At 39.5% G+C, this 20,533-nt stretch overlaps 2 protein-coding genes across 4 annotated transcripts in view; one reads left to right on the top strand and one right to left on the bottom strand.

Moving 5' to 3' along the window:
• Positions 1-18,086, top strand: part of cabz01076234.2 — a 42,799-nt gene extending 24,713 nt beyond the window's left edge. For 2 of the 3 annotated variants that reach the window (XM_055218380.2, XM_055218376.2), the window contains exons 5-9: positions 13,513-13,623; positions 13,721-13,756; positions 15,473-15,499; positions 15,627-15,668; positions 15,757-18,086. In XM_055218380.2, coding sequence (XP_055074355.2) covers positions 13,513-13,623; positions 13,721-13,756; positions 15,473-15,499; positions 15,627-15,668; positions 15,757-16,352 — 812 coding nt within the window. In that variant the 3' untranslated portion in view covers positions 16,353-18,086. The remainder of the gene's footprint in view (positions 1-13,512; positions 13,624-13,720; positions 13,757-15,472; positions 15,500-15,626; positions 15,669-15,756) is intronic. The other variant, XM_055218388.2, reaches the window with a different exon arrangement.
• Positions 1,523-9,284, bottom strand: LOC141353141 (uncharacterized). The gene is made up of 2 exons (XM_073859624.1): positions 2,240-9,284; positions 1,523-1,722 (listed from the first exon to the last, which is right to left on the bottom strand). The coding sequence occupies exon 1, from the start codon at positions 8,414-8,416 to the stop codon at positions 2,426-2,428; it is 5,991 nt and encodes a 1,996-aa protein (XP_073715725.1). The 5' UTR covers positions 8,417-9,284; the 3' UTR covers positions 1,523-1,722; positions 2,240-2,425.
• Positions 18,087-20,533: the final 2,447 nt, after the last annotated feature.

The raw sequence follows: 20,533 nt of genomic DNA, 5'->3' as shown, positions 1-20,533 counted from the left end.
TCATCCAATGGTGAGGCTACATAAGGGTCAGGATTGCTCTGGCCCACTCAGATTGACGGCTGGCCCACCCAATCAGAAGAGAAACAAAATTAAAGAAATCGTGCATAAATGATAATAATATCTTTACTAAGAATCGCTCAAATACACATAATTCAGAATTAAATACCTATTTATATAGTAAGTTTATCATTTGCATGTGTTTCTAAAACATTTAATCATTCAAGCTATTTTAAACTATTTGAGCACAAGAAGATGTTAAAGTGAGCTGTTTACTGTGCGCTCAAACGCACACACACATAGAGGACACACATACTCATAAGCACACATATGGAGATGCACATTTCAAAAAGCAATCGCTTCAAACATACATACAAAATTATCTCGAAATATCACAGTTATGGCACATAATCTCATAAAAACAGTCAGTTATGTCTTAAAGTAAACACAAACACTTCAGAAAGAAATCAGATAGTTTGGATCTGTGCTTATTCAGTCTTAAAGTGACAGTATCCCCAAAAAATCATGTTAATCAAACAACAGAAGACAAAAAGAAAATCACTTCTGTAACTTTAAAAGATTAATTATATTTAATTTATACAATGAGGAAGACTGTGATATTATTCATTTGATTCAATTCCTAAATACTACTGTTATACTTAATTTGTAACTTTTGTTCTTTTCTATTTCCATATGCTTATAATTTCTTGATTTATTTTATATTTCTTATTTTCATTTTTTGTTGATTCGATTATTCGATCATGACTCAAAAAAGGTAATGTAATCTGTAATGTAAGTCTCTATATTGTAAAATGATGTCATTAAAAAGTAGACATTGAGGTCCACCCTATTTAACAAAGGTCTACTCAGTTTAAAATGTCTCCCCTCGCCAATGACTGACTACATCAAGTTTTGTTGATAATACTTGAATAAATATATTTGATCTATGATATTTAAGCAATATCGCTCGAGTAGGAGTGTGATATAGCTCTATATCATCACGGCTGTGATTAGGCCAGAGGCACGAGGCCGCAGGCCGAGTGCCGGAGGCAATCACAGCCGTGATGATATAGAGCTATATCACACGACTCCGAGAGCGATATTGCTTTTATACAACAGTTCGACGGCACACGTTTGAAAAACGAAAACTAGAAAACAACAACGGAGTTATTTTAAAAGCCTCTTTGTTTGAGAACTACTTCTTCCGCCACGGATTTGAGGGCGGCCAGAATGACAGGTAAAACTTTCGGCTGCTTTGAAGCTCATAACAACTCAATGGACGGAAAAGCCGTTACTTTATATTACCGTTTCTTGGTCACAAAGTGTAGTTTTAAGATTAGTTCAGTTGAGAATGTATATGTATTATATTTAAATCTGCAGTCGATTAGTAAAGATAGCGCCTGTTTGAACGTTTGCTAAGTGAGATTCGGTACGAATGAGAACCAAAGCATGAGCGGACATCAGTGTTCACTCGCCCCGCTGACCACCGCCCTCTCTGGGCTACATCTCTGAATGTGTTCGATAGCAGGGCTGAAAAGGGGTTCTTCTCTATGTAAGGTGAAGTTTTAAATTAGCTTTCCTTTATGGGGTGTCGGTTAGAACACACTGAATTCCTTTAGTTTCATGCAATAGGGTTTTAATTTGTCATTTTCAGTATTCCACAACACAGCAGTGCACAGAATTACAGGTCACAAGTAAGGAGTTTTATGTGTGTTTATGTGTGGTCTACAAAGGAAAGAAATAAAGATATATATTAACAAATGTTTCTTAAGTATTATAGCACAGACATTACTTCACAACAGTTGTAAATCTCTCAATAAAACCTCTAAATGAGAATAATTTACAGGAATGAACATACAGGCATTATAATTATTGCTCAATACTACCACCTGTTGGTCAGAAACGGCAAAACACTGATACCGAAACTTATTTCTGAGGTAAATTAAACGAACTGAATATAAACCATAAATGTTGCTTAAATAAATATCAAATGGCAAGCGTTTACATTATTAATGTGATAATCACACATATACATACAAATCAAACGATGCTTACCAGAGATATACAATAATAACAAGTAATACTGAACATAATTGGCACATTTACATATTGTCAAAAGCCCGCGACAAACGGCTTAAATAACAACAAATACTTATATCTTAGATGCAGAATAACATTGAATGAATACTTTACAAACTCCTTAACTAACATTGATTATCTACTGAATAGACAAACAACTTACTTTTGCGTATTCACGCACACTTTGCACACATACAGTCCCGCTCGCATCTGCTGCTGAATAAATCTCCCTGACGACCACTAATGGAAAAGTGCGCATGCGCACAGAACGCAGTCTTTCTAACACAGCCGCCCCCAAATTTGGTTTCAAATTTGCACCATTGAAAGGCTGACACCATATGTACTACCATTAATTTCCAGTGTGGTTATCATCCTCTTCATCTCGAATCTCTGGCAGAACAATTAAGCGAGCAATGGGTCTTGCATAGACTCTGTCCTTTATCTGTACCTCAGCCGTACGCACTCGACCATCAGCTCCGGGAAAGACCTTTACTACTTTTCCGATCTGCCAGAATGAACGGGGTAACTGAGGGTCAACAACCATAACCACCATTCCAGGTTGGATGTCTGTTGCTGAATTATGCCACTTTCTTCTGGCTTGCAGTTCGGGCAAATAGTACTTTATAAATGCTGTCCAGAACCTATCAGACAATACTTGGGAATGTCTCCATCTCCGTCTTCCCAGGAGCTCAGACACTGGATATGTGACTTGGGGGAGGGAACTATCTGGCCGCCCCATCAGAAGGTAGTTTGGGGTGACTGGATCTACATCAGCGATGTCTGCTGAAACATACCCAAGTGGTTTGGAGTTCAGAATGGCCTCTATTTCAATGAGGACAGTTCGAAGTACTTCTTCAGACACCATTTCTGATCCCAGAGTTGTATAAAGTGCAGCTTTAACCGAACGAATCTCTCGTTCCCACACTCCTCCGAAGTGTGGAGCAGATGGAGGGTTGAAATGGAAGCTGATCTGCTGCTGTGCCAACTGCTGCTGTAAACCATCACTGAGCTGACTGAAGGCTTCTTTAAGCTCTGTGTTACCCCCTCGGAAGTTGGTGCCCTGATCTGAGTACAACTCTGCTGGTTTTCCACGACGTCCTATGAACCTTCGCAGTGCCATGAGAAAGGCATCAGTGTCCATTGATGTTAGAACCTCGAGGTGCACAGCCCGAGTGGTCATACACTTAAATAGAAGCCCCCATCGTTTTTCTGTCCGACGTCCCACCTTGACCGAGAAAGGTCCAAAACAGTCCATTCCAGTTGAATGGAAGGCAGGCTTGAACAAACGGAGCCTTGGTGGAGGGAGATCAGCCATTTTCTGGGAGGCAGGCTTTGACCTCCATTTGCAGCATTCGTGGCAGGTTCTTTGGTGTTTCCTTACAGCTTCTCTGCCCTTTAAGATCCACACCTTCCGGCGAAGTTCAGCAAAGACTCGTTCCGGTCCCGGATGACAAAGGCGAGTATCATAGTCTTTGATAAGTAGCTGAGTGTAAGGGTGATGGGAATCCAACACAATAGGGTGTACTGTACTTGGATCAATGCCTTCTATGCGTCTCAAACGTCCCCCTACTCGTATTAGATTGTTGTCTAGATCAAATTCTGGGGAGAGGCAAAGTAGACGGCTGTTGGTAGGGACAGGCTTACCGGCCTTTAATAGCTGATAGTCCTCTGGAAAGCTGTCCATTTGGGCCCTTCTTATTGCTGTCAGCTCTGCTGTTTGGTAAGTATTCGCTGAAGGAGAACCATTTGGATTTGCCGCCCCGTGCAGCTCTTCTGCTACTGTTTTGACTAAGTCCTTCCAGCTGCTAAACTTACTACCATCTACTGTTGTTGGTGCTGAGTTATTAATGCCACAGAATACACTGTGCTTTAATTCTGTGGTGTCCTCAGGTCTTAAACTGTGGGTTATCGGTGGTGATGGCCAATTACTCTGAGGTTGGAGGAGGAATTCAGGTCCATGGGTCCACCGATTACGCTCAGTAAGTTCTTTCAGGCTCTTACCACGGGTAAGATCATCCGCAGGGTTCCTGGCAGAGTCAACGTAATGCCATGCTTTAAGGTCAGTTAGTTCTTGAATCTCTGCCACCCTAGTGCCCACAAACACCTTGAAGCGGCAGGATTCGGAATGTAACCAATGGAGGACGGTTGTTGAATCTGTCCAGAAAGTGACCTTCTGAATCTTCAAGGTGAGCTCATTTTCAGTCAGCTTAGCCAGCTGAGCTCCTATAAGAGCGGCACACAACTCAAGCCTGGGAATTGAACACTGCTTACGTGGAGCTACACGTGATCGGGCCAGAAGGAAGGAAAGATGAATACTTCCACATGGATCCTCTGAGCGAAGATACGCTACTGCTCCGTAAGCTTTCTCAGAAGCATCAGTGAAGATATGGATTTCCCGATTGACTTCAGGGTTATCCATGCTGGCTGGCGTATAGCTTCTTGGTAGTGTTACTTGAGGCAGGTATTGAAGTTCAGCTTCCCACACTTTCCATGCCTTCTGAAGCTCCTCAGGAAGTTGTGAATCGTCCCAGTTCCTATTCTTAGCCCAGAGCTGTTGAACAATGACCTTAGCCCGTGTTGTGAAAGGAAGAATGGCACCAAGGGGGTCATATTGACTTGCTAACACACGATATATGTTCCGCATCGTCAAAGCATTGTAAGTGACAGGTCTGTGCTTGTAACACAGATGGTCTAACTCACAGTTCCAATTCAGTCCCAATGTGGATTCATGTGGGTCAGATTTGTCATGTGAGAGCCACAGCTCTAGCTTGGATGATCTGGCCTCTGGTGGCAAATGACTGATAACTTCTTGCACATTGCTGGCCCACTGACGGATGTCAAATCCTCCAGATGCTAACAGCTCCCGAAGTTTGTCCAGTAACTGCCGTGCTTCTTGAGCAGATGGAAAGCTCTGCAGACAGTTATCCACATAGAAACAGTGGTCAACAGAATGCCTCACATCTTCATCTGGTGTGCTGTGCAATGAAACATGTCTTTGAAGGGCAAAGGATGCACAGCAGGGACTGCACGTAGTTCCAAATGGCAGTGCTTGCCATTCATAAACATCAGGTGGGTTGTCTCGTCTCATGTCACGCCACAGAAAGCGCAGGAGGGGCTTATCCTCAGGTAGGAGTAGGACTTGGTGGAACATTCCACGTATATCGCCACTAATGGCTACACAGTGCTCCCTGAAACGCAGTAAAACACCCAGGAGTGAGGGGCTTAAGGTTGGACCAGGCATCAAAGAATCATTAAGGTTCAGTCCCTTGTATCGGAAAGAGCAATTGAACACAATACGATCCTTGTCATTGTGGTTTACCAGATGGTGTGGGATATACCAGGTCTCCCCCGTCATACTGTTTTCAGCAGATGTGAGTTTGGTAACTGCGCCATTCTGTACTAACTTCTCGACCTCAGCATTGTACACAGCTGCTTTCACTGGATTTTGAGCTAGTCGGCGTTCCATACTCCGGAGACTTGGCACCACAGCCTCTTTGGGGGCACAAAAGAAGGGTGAATCCTTTCTGCGCAATAAAGGTGTTGCATAGCGTAGGATTCCATTCACCTCCACACGTGTTGTCTTGGTCTCTAGAAGATTTATGGCTTCTTGGTCCTCCCTGGACCTTGTCACCTGCTTTTCACAGTGGAAAGGTAAAACATCAAGCTGCCATAATCTTTCAACATCTCTTCTGAGTTGGAGTTCAGCAGGGGTCAGAGACAGGAAAAGGCACTGTTGTGGTTGTAATTGGTTCTCCAGGATCTTGGCAGGTCCCTGGAGTGTCCATCCAAGCCTCGTCTTTATAGCTGCTGGACCATCAGGTGTACCAATTCGGACAGGTGCGATCGGTGTGATAAGGTGAGTATTATCAGCCCCGATTAGAAGTAAAGGACTCACTCTTTCAAAGGTCTGCAGAGGGATGTCTTTAAGGTACTTATATTTCTCCAGCAAACTCACAGGATACGAGTGATCAGCCAGACCAAGGGTTTTTGCAGTAAATGCTGCATTAATCTTGAAGGTCTTCTGTGGTTGAGTGGCAGGTGATATGTGGAAGTTAACTGAAGTACCACTGATGGTTTTCACCTCTTGTCGGATGGTCCGCAATGCTATGTTTTCAGCTTGGCCTTGTATGTCCAGCTCACGGGCTGCATCAGGAAGGAGAATAGTGCGCTCAGACCCATCGTCCATGACAGCATAAGTGTTAAGTGTCTTGCCTCCATAGCGCAGCAGAACATTTATGACCTTTAGGAGAACACGTCTGTTGTCAGTGGGTCTATCCAAGTACAATGTCTCAGCGGTTGAGCTAACCAGGCAGGAACCCTCTCCTGTACTCTTTGTGTTGACTTCGTGCAAGATTTGCAAGTGTTTCCCATTACATATGCTACAAGGCTTCTTGAGGGTACACTGAGCTGCCTGGTGTCCACGTCCACAACGCCAGCAGCGATGGTTCGTTCGGATCCAGTCAATCATTTGCTGTTTATCAAAAGACTTAAAGGTAGCACACTGACTGAGATAATGATCATCTTTATCACAGAAAGGGCAGAAAGCTTTAGTTGGGGCTTTGAGCTTCTCCACTTTAACTTGTTTGACTTGGGCCGGTGCTGGAGTGACAGTGTCATCTGCTCCATGAAGTATGGTGGCTGAACGGGCAGTAGGTTTGGATTCTCGCCTACGTTCTGTTCTCTGCTCTGTTCTTTGGCTCTTATAACTGATCTGCGACTCGCTGCTTTGACACCAGGCCTCATACTGGAGCCATTCAGAGAATTCACGGAGGTTATACACAGACCCAGGGCGGTGGTACATCTGTCTACGAAATCCTGATCTCATTTCTGCAGGTAACTTACTCAACAGTCTCTCGACATGTGACCCACATCGAAGTTCTGCTTCGCCTTCATCTCCAAGAGTCTCCAACATACCAACAAGAGCCCTTATTTGCAGAGCGAACTTATCAAAGGCCTCAGTATCTCCACGTCGGATATCTGGGGAGTCCATTACTTTGGCGATTTTCTTGAGAGCCAATTTGTGCGGCTGCCCAAACCTTTCATTCAGAGCAGTCATGGTATCAGAGTATGGAAATGGAGAATTGAGGTAGGAATCTGCCACCAGACGTGCTTCATCTAGCTTTAGATGATCTAACAGGATTTGGTACCGGAACAGCTCAGTGGCATCTGGTGGTAAAAGGTTCTCAAGCGCTATCTTCAACCGAGTAAACTCGCTAGGATCTTTAGTACAGAAGTTAGGTATGGTTGGCGTTGGACCTCGGTATGTGGTCTCTTGTCCAACAGGAATTACATTGGTAGTGCAGCGAGCTCTTTGAGGTGACTGCGGCCAAGTAGGATGTTTTGACTGATGATACACCTGCTTAGGATTATCAAAGGTCTCAATTGTGGGTTTTAAGGATGTCCTCGAATGCCAGTATGGATCAGGATTGGTGGTGTAAGGACCAGGCGTAGTTTGAAATCCTACTGGATGAGAAGAGAGACTGATGTTTCCAGACTGCCGCAGGAGAGATGGATGCTGGTAAGTATGCCCACCAGATTGAGCAGAATGAACATATGATTTATGAGATGTATCAGCCATGATATGATCTTTCATTACGTTAAGTTCACCAATCATCTTTCCAATGAGGTCTATCATTCCAGAGTCACTTCGATGAGCCACTGTTTTTTCATTTGCTGGGTTGGGCGGACTTAGATAAGCAGACTGCTGATTATGACTGAAAGAAAAGCCATCCGTAGAGGTAAAGGGGGGATGGTATGGCTTCACAGTGGGTGCTGTTATGCTGCTCATCTGATGCTGTTGCCCATAAGTTGGACGAGGAACTGTAGAATACAATGTAGACTCTGGATGGTAAGGTACAGCTTCACGATGCAGGGATAGCCTATGCTGATTAGTATGGAAAGTCTGTGGCAGCGGAGTAGACTGCTGCTCTTCCCATGGTCTGTGATAAGGAGAAAACTGAGGAGGGTAAACAGATGGCACTGAAGCATAAGTAGGACTAGGATGATGCTGTTCAGTGTCACCCACATCTGGGACAGGAAGTTCTCCTTCGGAATGGACAGACCAGTCATCCACTGTCTCCCATGGAGCTTGACTTATAGGACTTGATCCTCTGGTCGAATGTGAAGAGATATTGTTTGCAGCCTCTCCAAACCCTTGTGCATGCTGTGTTGTGTGAGGAAATACTGGCTGGTTTACTGTTCTACGACGCCCAGTCGTGAGATCAAAGTCTTGAAGGTAGGTAGGAAGATTGACCTGACGTTTGGGTCTTACTATCTGAGCAGACTTATCTTCTAGTTGCATGTTGCTACTAATGAATTCTTTGTCCATAAGAAATGCCATATCCGGCTCGAAGGACCATTTGTTCGATAGCAGGGCTGAAAAGGGGTTCTTCTCTATGTAAGGTGAAGTTTTAAATTAGCTTTCCTTTATGGGGTGTCGGTTAGAACACACTGAATTCCTTTAGTTTCATGCAATAGGGTTTTAATTTGTCATTTTCAGTATTCCACAACACAGCAGTGCACAGAATTACAGGTCACAAGTAAGGAGTTTTATGTGTGTTTATGTGTGGTCTACAAAGGAAAGAAATAAAGATATATATTAACAAATGTTTCTTAAGTATTATAGCACAGACATTACTTCACAACAGTTGTAAATCTCTCAATAAAACCTCTAAATGAGAATAATTTACAGGAATGAACATACAGGCATTATAATTATTGCTCAATACTACCACCTGTTGGTCAGAAACGGCAAAACACTGATACCGAAACTTATTTCTGAGGTAAATTAAACGAACTGAATATAAACCATAAATGTTGCTTAAATAAATATCAAATGGCAAGCGTTTACATTATTAATGTGATAATCACACATATATACATACAAATCAAACGATGCTTACCAGAGATATACAATAATGACATGTAATACTGAACATAATTGGCACATTTACATATTGTCAAAAGCCCGCGACAAACGGCTTAAATAACAACAAATACTTATATCTTAGATGCAGAATAACATTGAATGAATACTTTACAAACTCCTTAACTAACATTGATTATCTACTGAATAGACAAACAACTTACTTTTGCGTATTCACGCACACTTTGCACACATACAGTCCCGCTCACATCTGCTGCTGAATAAATCTCCCTGACGACCACTAATGGAAAAGTGCGCATGCGCACAGAACGCAGCCTTTCTAACAGAATGGATTCCCTGGCTCTCATGTAGGCCTCTCTGTGTTTGATAGTCAAAAACGAGATCAAACCAGCATTATTTGTGACCTGATCCAGCAAAATGAGTCACAGTGACCCAAATTTCAAAATTGAGATATTGATATCAAAAGAGGAGATCATACGCTTTCAAATGATATCCTAGACAAAGTTATACCTTGAATGGTTTTAAAGATATAGACATTTGAATTAAGGTTGTCTGTCCTCTTTTTCCAACTGAAAACCTGAGAAAAACGCCTTTAAAGTTTTTTGCCCGTTTTTTCTATATATTTCAAAATCCATTGCATTTTTAAAGGGATAAACGATTTATTTTACAGCTTAGTTTGACCAAAGACATTAATATAAATGCCATTACAGTAAACCAAGAAACAAGCTTATAAATCAAACAGAATGATGTTTATTGAAAATGTGAAGTAACAGAAAGGTTTCTGTGATGGCTGGGGTTTGAGTTAGAGGAGAGAATAGAACATTACGTCTATAGAGTGTCCCCACAAAACATGGAAACCAGAATGTGTGTGTGTGTGTGTGTGTGTGTGTGTGTGTGTGTGTGTGTGTGCGTGTGTGCGTGTGTGCGTGCGTGCGCGCGTGTGCGTGTGTGCGCGCGTGCGGTGTTCGCGTGTACGTTCGCGTGTACGTTTTCGCGTGTGTCTGCGTGTGAGAGAAATTGAGAGATGCAGAAAGACAAGCAAAAAGAAAACAAATAATGCTTGCCTATGCAATCATATCTTTGTGTAGGTTAGTTGACAATAACAGTGTAAACAATTCAAAAAGGAGTTAAATAGGAGACTGACAGGAGGATGGCTGGACCAATCGCGTGCCCCGGGGTTTCCCATTGACAAATGATCAGTTTATTAAGATTTCTGATTGGCTCTAAAACAACGTGTAACACCATATTTGGAGAGATACGTTTCAGGGGATCCCCCGAAATGCTCGGAGGTGACGAGAGGATTTGAGAAAAGCAATTTCCAGCGAATTTAGTAAAACTGTTTCAACTTAAATAGTCATTTAAACACCTTTACTTAATTATTTGGACTACGAAACTTTGGGAGATTATTTTTTAATGTCTGTTCTTTGAAATTAGCTAAAAATATTTTTTTTGATAATTTCATTGTTTTTCCACATTATCGGCTCATATCTTAAAATAGAACGTTGCGACTTCGGACTCATTTCGCCAGAGCGGGTCACATTTGGTGTCATGACACTATTACTTGTTTTTTATTAATATTTAGTGTCTGTTGTGTTTTTATTGTTTTGGCGCGAGGTAAAAGTTAATAAAACTATATTTATATACTACGCGACACGACTCGCTTTATTATTGGACTTTGTTCTTCTCAGTTCTACATAAGTTTGCATAAGTCAGATAGATGTTTTTGCGTGCTGCTTATAAATATCAGTAACATTGATATCTGACAATGTGTTTTAATAAGTTAGTCATGTCACGCGAAAATAAATCAGTAACTTATCCTTACCTGTAGTTCCACGGTGTTTTTGCGCCGTGAGGAGAGAGAGATCGCTCCAGGGAAAAAGACTGTTTTCATTGCTTTATTCCAAGTGTTGTTCGTCCACACGATGTGAAATTATTCCATTTAAGTTTACACCCAAGAGAGCTGATGTTCGACGGGATAATCACGATTGGGATTCACGAGCTAGTTAATATGAGACACATAGAGTGATGCTGGCTCTGAGGTGTGTCTGATGGTCAAAAATGATGTTGTATTTGTTTTGGGTTCAAACCTGGTTCAGACTAGAAGTATTTGATCTTATGAATCTATTACTTGTTCCTTTTATTCATCGTCTTTGTTTTGGCGGAGCTTGAAGTTAAATAACATAACTTTTTTATTTTAAATAAAGAACTCACATTTTTAATTAAGGTCAAATTTATTTAATTTTTCATTAATACAATAAAACCAAGTAATCAACATCATAAATAACATCGAATAAGTTATTTTTTATATATATTCTTTTAATTATTTTTTCCAGTCAAGGATAAGTTTGTTATTTTTTTCAAAAACCAAGAAAAGTCATCGGCAGAAAACATCAACATAGCCTATATCATTTCTATGTATTTTTTTCTTTAGCAATTTGATTTAATACATTTCTAATCTAATTAGAGTGGTTCTCGGAACCATTGTTTACATTTATTTGTACGTTGCCGTTTATTGTACATCCCGTGAAATAGTTCTTTGGAGATAAAGTCTTTGCTGCTTTTGATTGCTTTTCTGGTGTGGTTTCCATTTCATTTAATGCCAGTACTGCACTCCAGCGTTTTCTGCTGTGTAGTGATGGTCTCCAGTAGGATTTCAGAGAGGTTTCTGACCTTAAAAAAAAGTGTTTTATTTTAGGAGGTGCATTTGCGTTATGTTGTTTTCACTAGGCTATATGGGCTAAACATATCAGAAACTTAACGTTACCTGTGTCCACTGATGGCTATAATCTCTCTGGCTTGGAGCCCTGCATCGGACAGTTTTTGAATTGCAGTAGCCCTGATGCTGTGGTTCGTATAGTGAGACTGAGTACCGGCTTCTTTGCACATTCTCTGGAGCATTTGGGACAGCTGATTTACACCCAAAGGAACAGTGCTGTACCAGATGTCGTCACTAGCATCAAATCTCCTCTTTGGGTGCAGGTAGAGTGCTTTTGCATCAGGTGGTATTTTGCGAAGATATTTCTTTAGTGAAGAAACTGGACACATGGGGTTACCGGGCTCTTCAAACATAGCCCCCCTTCTGTTTTCCCTGTCGACCTCCAGGGGGGTTTTGTGGTTTTTTGTTTCCTCATTAAATGTCATCGTAAAATATTCTGTGTCATTTTCGTCTCTCTTCAGTTCAAACGAGTCTGGCTTAAGCTGTCGATTTCCCTCCTTCCCTCTTCGTGCAAAGTGTAACTGAATCATTCCACACCTTGTTTAATAAACCTTTCGGGTGGCCAGGGTCAAGTGCAGCAGATCGCTTTAGTATTTGCTGGTCTTCAAAGGACATCGGTGGGTAGTGTGATGTTTTGTCTGCACCGGATCGCCGGATCTGTTTAACAACTCCTTTAAAAACATTGTTAGCGGAAGTGAACTCGGAGTCTTGCATTAAATTCCACTCACGGCTAAAAGGAGGTTCATTAATGTGGCGATTTAGCGCCGACCGAAGACTCAGGTAACTGCTAATACCGTACAGTTCTCCCTTATTGGTCCGAATGGAGCCATAAAAACCCCGCAGCACTGAATTCATTTGTGATTTCTCTATGCGTTTTAGGTCGATATTGAGCTGTTTTTCGGCCAGCCACGATTTAAAACAATTCACAGCCCACACCGTTTGGCGCACAGTGTTGTTTTCGTGTCTCGTTTTTTCTAAATTGTCCAAATCAGCAGATGTCACGGCTGCACTTCTTGTAGGTTGCTCTGCTAACGGTGCTGTAATCTCTTCTTCATCTGACGAGCTTTCGTAGTTAATATCAAATGTTATGTTCATGAAAAAGTTATCGTTCGCCATGTTTGTTTACTTTGTAAGTAGCTGTGACGGCCGCGGACTAATACAAAATGGTGAAGTGGTTACTGTGCCGTTATCAGTACAATATCTCATAGCCCTTAGCCAATCAGATTCGAGAACCAGAAAGAACTGTTGTATAATATAGTTTAACTAACAAATACGAAAATGTAAATGTAAGCTAACACTGTTATAATGACTATAATTGCTATAATGTTGTTATAATAAACACTATAATGTTTATTATGCTTTTGTTTTACTTAATGAAAGAATCAATTAAAGTTCATCTTACAATTAAATCATTCAAGACGACATTGTTAAAAATGTTATTATTTTGCATGCATGTCTACTTATGATGACCAAACAAAAGGATTTATATTTGTATATGATATACATTTTCATACATTTCCAATTCCAAATAATTCCCATTAAGTTTTCTATTTGGAATATTTCTAAAATTCCCCAGATTAAGGTCCCATGGAAAGTTTCCAGATATTTACCAGAAACGTTTTGCCCCTTTATAACTCTAATCAGATCATTATCAGTTCATGTCCTACACCTGCATGTGTTTGGTGTTCCTGTCCAGTTGAGTCTGATCTTGTGTTTTTGTATTGTTTTACGATCATAAAACAATCTTAGTGAAGTTGTAAGAGATTTTATTGAAAGTAAATCTGTAAAAGAAATATAAAAGTCATCTAAATCTCCAGATTATTTGTAACCTCAGCAGGTTCTCCCTCAGAAGGTCCATGGAAGGCGCTGTTCCTCACTTTTATGATTTTCTCTCTCTTGGGGCTGTTGGGCTTCATCGTCTATAAATACAGAGAGAAACTAACAGGTGAGATATAGCTAGTTAACAGATGTGAGGTGGTCTTTTTTATAAAGGTTTGCTATGTGTCCAGTTCATCATCTCTTCACATTGTGTTTCTGTGCAGGAAAGAAAACAGATGAAGAGAAAACAGATGAAGAAAGTGAGTTAAATCCACACTAACACAACTTTAATATTCTGAAACATTTAAGTATTTTTAAAGATGAGTTATTGACATTTGTGGGACATTCAAGACCTTTTTTTTATCATGAGGTTAAGTAACTTGAGTAAACATTGCTGTTTTTATCTTTTGAAAAAATAACAATCAGAAAAATACCTGACAACTAAAAGTCACTAAACATCTATTTTTTCTCAGTTCTACGCTGTGTTATTTACTGGCAAGAGTTTGTTGAAAGATAAATGAACATTAAACAGATTAACAAGTCTTTATCTTTACTAGGGATGTTAACAATGAATCGGTCTTCATTTAATTGTCAATAAGAATTAAATCAATAAAACGTAATCATGGTCGAATTAGCAAAGTCATGCAGATTAAAATGTCATTTTAAATTTTGGAAAGAAACTGTAAAATGTAAACTGTAATTGACTCTAAACGCCCGCAGCAGATATCACTCATCATTATTGACTGAGGGGCAACATTCAGATCTCTCTGAATACAGAAGTGACTTAAAGGTGGAGTGCACAATGTTACACACCCCTACCCCAACAGAATCTGGACCTTCTTTTAAAAGACCCTTGCCGGGGTTGCGTATGTGTGGGGCAGATGTCGTTTAGTAGACACGCCCCTTACTGCTGATTGGGTACAAGTGTGTTTTTGTAGTCGGCCCAACTCCCTTTTCCAAAGCGTTTTTCAAACATTGTGCACTTCGTCTTTAAACTGCAATTCATCGACTGGCCGCTAGAGGCTCCAAAAAAGAGTCAATTCCCATAGACCTCCATGTTAAAACTTATTTTTTTTGTAACTCATCTGTTTTAATTACATTCAGTCTTAAAGTTTTGCATAATTAAGGGCGTGGCCACTTGAGTGACGGTTGAACTGCCACTGCTGTCACTAGACTCGAGCTAGGTGGTCGTGGTTTCAGCAACCAGGTGAACAACTAGAAAAATAACACTTGATGATAATGAAACCTTTATTCCTCATGGACACATGGACTTACATGCCACTGTTACCAGATGTGAGGTGGAGCTATACATTGTGTCTATTAGTTGTTATATTTCATTATGGAGGTCATTTTAAATTAGTTTTATTAAAACAACAACTACACTGAATCATTTTACAATCCCACAAGCATGTTACTACATAAATTAATTTGCATGAGGAAGCTGGTGTTTTTACGCACACTTTAATGTCATTGTCTATATTCCACTTCAGTAAAGGCTTATTGCAGTATTACAGTTAACGGTTATTTGATTGATTGATGGTTAATTTAAAAGATCATTAAATATGTGAATTTGCATACATTGAAATCCCTAATCTTTACAGAATAAAACTAAAATAACAGCCTCATGCAAAACATTCTGGGAAGCAGAAATCCTCATCAACCTTTTTCAGGTTTTTCCTTCAGTTTTCTGGTTCCCAGAATGCTTTGCATGAGGCTGTAATATTAGATTTATTCTGTAAAGATAAAGACTTGTTAATGTTTATTGTTCATTAATCTTTGAACAAACTGTTGCCAGTAAATAACATACATATAAAATCTACAGTAAGTTACTTGAAAACAGCTGCAGTAATATTGTTATTTATACAGACATTTCTTACAGTGTACAATAAATACAGTTAGGACCAAACACACAGATATTGTTATTTTAGTTCACAGTTCATTATAAAATTGTTTGTTCTGTTGATTTCTTATTTCAGCAAACGCACAGACGACTCCACTCATGGGTAAGAAACAAAATCTCTTCAATTCATTTTATCATCAAAATCATTTAAATTAAACTGCAAATCTTCTCAAGTAGGCAGATAATTTATGTGTCTCTAAACCACTTTAATATTTCTCCCTTCACTTTAGTTCTTAATGATGAATTAATAAAGAAACTGAGAAAACACGCAGGTATGAAATCATCTCAGTTTTTATTTTTTTAAAGATAATCTCATGATGAAAATAATATTCTTTATATTTCTATTAATTAATCTCACAGCTGTGATCACTCTCGACCGTGAGTCTGCACATCCAGATCTGACGATTTCAACAGATTTAAGAGCAGTGAGAGACTCCTTGAAGTATCAGCCTAAAGAGTCTGGAGTATTCCCATATGAACTGTGTGTATGTGGAGATCAAACATTCAACGCCGGACAACATTACTGGGAGGTTGAGTTACAACTAAATAACCACAATCCTAAAGATTATTGGCTGATTGGTTTGATGAAACAGGGGAATTATCATTTACCAGATAAATCTGCTTTAACTCCATCAAATGGGTTCTGGTTCTTGTGTTCAGACGGGCCGAATGGCTTTCATACCAACACATATGATACATCAATAACACTTTCATTTTCTCCAAAACCTCAGCGTCTGGGTGTTCTGTTAGATTATGATAAAGGTCAGCTGTCATTTTATGACATTACTGAGTATAAACATCTACTAACCATTAACACAAAGTTCTCTGGTTCAGTCGTTCCTCTCTTTAATCCAGGTGTAGGTGATCCGTGTCCATTAAAAATTCTGGATCTTTCAGAACCTGCAGAAGCTTCTGATCCTACCGTTCCTTTACTGGATTCACAAAACACTGCATAAAAATATAAAGAAAATGTGTTAAAGCCGTTTTGAAGTTAAAAGGGTAAACTGATTATTAAATAAATGGATCAGAAAAAGTCACTGTAGAAATTCCAGACCTTTCATCTCCAGGGGTCTCATTTATAAAGCGTGCATATGCAGAAATTTGATCGTAAAGTGTGCATACGCAAAAAATCCACGGCAAAGTCCATATTTATAAAAACTGTCTTTGACATGGAAAACTTTAACTTTTTGCAGGTTTTTGGAAATATAAGGCATTCTTGCAGGGTTTAAATATTGACAGGTGCTCTTTTATATGTCAATGACATTAATTAGGCTTCATTTAAAGGCGGAGATCTGCAAATGTTCAGCTGCGCACAATTTAGAGATCATTTGAAATGTATAGATTTCACGTTTGAAAGCGAGGCGTACGTGCTTTTTCTATGCGTACGTTTGTTTTATGAATCACGCATGCATGCTTTTAAGAAGTGATTGTAAGATCTAATTTAGAACATATTTTACGCAGCATTTTTATAAATAAGGCCCCTGGAGTTTGTAGATACGATACAAAATGAGTGTGAGAATAATGCAAAGAAAGATATTTTGTAGTTTATAAATTCTGTGGTTCAGTGAATGATGTTTACTTATTTTATTTCTTTTTGGTCCAGTAATAATAATCAAATATTCTCTTTGTATTTATAGCTGTTGTGTCGTCATCATGTGTGAAATGAATAACAACTCGTATACATCAGCCTAACCCAGTGGTTCACAATTCCAGTCCTCGGCTCTCCTCCCAGAATGTTTTAGATGTCGTCTTATATGAAACACCAGATTTCACTCATCAGGCTCCTTAATTAACACATTAACAAGCTGATGAACTGAATCAGGTGTTTTTATACTGTATATGAAGACATCTTAAATGTTGTGGGAGTGGAGGCCTGACGACTGGAATTAAGAACTACTGGTTTAACCCAAAAACGCTGTTATTTTTTACTCTCAGCCCAGTCATGTTGGGATGTGTTTTTAATGAAACCAATATTGTATTCATTTTATTAAAAAGATATATCTCTTTTTACATTTCTAAAGACTAGTAATTGTCAAAATCTGCATATGGAAATCATAATTGTATCTAACCTCATGATGCTCATTATTTTAATGCCTATATTTTATTTACTTGTACTTCATTTAATGTTTAGTGCATAAGTTTATCACCAACACTCAAATAAATGCTGAGTTTAGTTTAACCTATACTGGGTCAATATTGAACAGAACACACCAGTGCTGGATACTGGGTCATTATAACCTTTGGTTGAGTAACGACAACCCAGCATTGAGTAATTTTTAACCCAGCAGTGTCTTCTGTAAAAACAACCAGCATTTATTAAAGTGCAGGCAACAGACAAGCAAATGAACATTTTTTATCCTGTAAAGTCACTTAGATCATCTGACAAATGTGTAAATGTAAATATTCAATATGATTGTGTTCATCTATAGCAATTTGAGTTAGTTTGCATGTTTTAAACTATCCTGTTCCTGGTAAAGTTTTGATAGTGCTGTGATTGATGTTTTATATGATATTTTGATTAAAACACGTTCAATCTGTACAATCATGAACACTAAATCTGATAAGATCTGGGTGGGGTTCAGTTTTAATAAAGGAAGCCCTGCATCACTAAATCATCTTCTGTAAACCATCTGAAATAAACTAAACACAAACATCATCAAATAAAACATTTGATTTTATTTACCTGAAAATGAGTTTTTAGTCCATGTAATGTTGTGATTTGACACACACAGTATTGATAAGATGTCTGTTTGTGTTTATGGTTGTGATTGTTGTGTCTTCAATAAAACATCATCTCATCGGTCTAATAGTGCTGAGGTTTAATTGAATTAAATCTTTGTATGTATGACTGCATGATGTTTCTACAGATGTTGTTACCTGATGAAGCTTTAATTCTGGTGTTCAACATCTGGATGTGAGATCTCCTGTTAAAGATGATAGATGAGACATAAACATGTGCAAAACAAAAGGACAACCTCATGACCTCACCAATCTGATTTATATCGTCACAAGCTGTTAAAACTCATCCTGCTTTTACAAACTCAAATCTTACCAAAATTATAACGCAACACTTTTTTTTATCAGCCGATTTTTTTCTATGTACACAAAAGGTTTCTCTCTGTTCAGGAATCTGTTAGTGAGCAGTGAGCACTTCTCCTTTGCCGAGATAATCCATCTACTTTACAGGTGTGTCATGTCAAGATGGTGATTAGAGAGCACGATTATTGCACAGGTGTGCTTTAGGCTGGACACAATAAAAGGCTACTCTAGAATGTGTAGTTTTACTGGGGGAGGGGGGTCTGCCATCATTACTGGTGTGCATCTTAGGGTCAAAACAATAACACTGATGTATTTTAAGATGTGTCTGTGAAACTTGGCATACTGTATGTTCAGTATGATGTTGTTCAAGTTGTCTATTCCAATTTGTTTGTGCTCTCAGGTCAGTGGTTTAGTTTCGGGTGTGTATTTTGTCTCACGTCTTTGCATTTCCGGCATTCATGCTAAAATTTAATCTGTATTTACAGTCAAGTAATATAAGAGTTACATCTAGTTACTAACTTAACTTGCTGTATAATCACTGTCTCCATTATAGCCAAAATCCATGCTTGAGGCGTCCTGACAGGAAACAGCTTACACTTACATGTCTAAAAATATATCAGTGCCATTGTTTTGTCTCAAGATGCTCAAGGTTTGCTTGTTACAACTACTTAAATGTCCTAATATAACCAACTAGTCCTGGATTAATCTTAACCCTGTCTGGGAAACTCTCCATTAGATATATTGAAATATCATTGCATTAAATAACAGAATATGAAAGCAAAATCATTGATATGGTGTTGAAAGAAAGTATTGTGATCAACGCGGCTGGTGTGAACCCATTTGTAGTGCTGCATCTGAGGTGGCTGATGAGACCAATATGTGAGTGACATTCTCTGTGGCACAAAGTGCAGATGTAGTTTCTCGTGAGTGGATGTCTTTGTGCACGTGTCTTTTGACTAGTTCAGACTGTGGTAAGCTTCAATGTCCTCCCAGGGCTCTATATTAATGTCTAGGGCTTGAAGACATCTTTATATGTCAACTGGGGGCGACCTTGGGGTCTTTTGCTGTGTGTGCGTTCACCATAGAGGATGTCCTTTGGGATCCGCCTGTCTTCCATACGTCGCATGTGACCAAGCCAACCCAGTTTGTGTTGTCTGAGCAGCGTGTACATGGTGGGTTGGACGGCGTGGGCAAGAACCTGGGAGTTGGGCACTTTGTCATTCCAGCTGATGCCAAGAATGTGGCGGAGACAACACATGTGGTAACTATTCAGCTTCTGCTCTTGTTTGGCATATATTCTCCAGGATTTAGTCTCATACAGGAGGGATGCAATTACTGCCATCTTTGTTTGAGTAGTCAGCTTAGGGTTTTCCCAGACACGAGTGGTCAGCTGTCCTAGAGTTGTTGTGGTCTTGCCGATGCGTTTGTTGATTTCGGTATCTAAGGATATGTAGTCGCTGATGGTGGAGCCCAGGTAGGTGAACTAGTGCACCACTTCAAGTTTGTAATTGTTGATGGTGATGACAAGTGATGTATCCACATCTTGGCCCGTTGGTCTTCTTCAGGTTGATGGTTAGACTGAAGTCTTTGTAGGCCTGGGAGAATCTGAATTAGAACAGAGACTACGAGCGAGGCCTTCTCATCCAACATCAGTGTCTGACCTTACAAATGTGATTTTAGAAGAATGGTCAAAAACACACTACTAACCCTTATAGAAAGTTTTAAGAAGAGTTAAAGCTCTTATAGTTGCAAAGGGTGCAGAACCAACTCAATATTAAACCCTATGGATTAAGAATGGGATGTCATTCAGGTTCATGTGCATATAAAGGCAGGTGTCCTTCATCGTTTTGTCCCACAATTCTATGCATGTGTGCACCAGAAATGTGATTGGTGAAGCCTGATCAAGTTTGAAAAAATAAAATAAAATGGCTGTCAAGGAAGCGGCTGGAGCCCAAATTTAGTGTAAATATCCTTTTGCATTTCTAGTGAGAAATTAGTATCGTAGTTTAGAGGATTAGTTATCACAAATGCCATCTCTGGTTAGATTTTAAACAGAATTCCATTTTGCTGCATATGAAGACTGATGTCTAAATGCATT

The sequence above is a fragment of the Misgurnus anguillicaudatus genome, chromosome 21, assembly GCF_027580225.2.
Source record: "Misgurnus anguillicaudatus chromosome 21, ASM2758022v2, whole genome shotgun sequence".
In the NCBI taxonomy this organism is placed as follows: domain Eukaryota; kingdom Metazoa; phylum Chordata; class Actinopteri; order Cypriniformes; family Cobitidae; genus Misgurnus; species Misgurnus anguillicaudatus.
This window is presented reverse-complemented; position numbering and strand designations above follow the sequence as displayed.

What these genes read in the sequence shown, in the direction of transcription:
- LOC141353141 (XM_073859624.1), bottom strand. Translation starts at nt 8,416, where the DNA reads ATGGCATTTCTTATGGACAAAGAATTCATTAGTAGCAACATGCAACTA.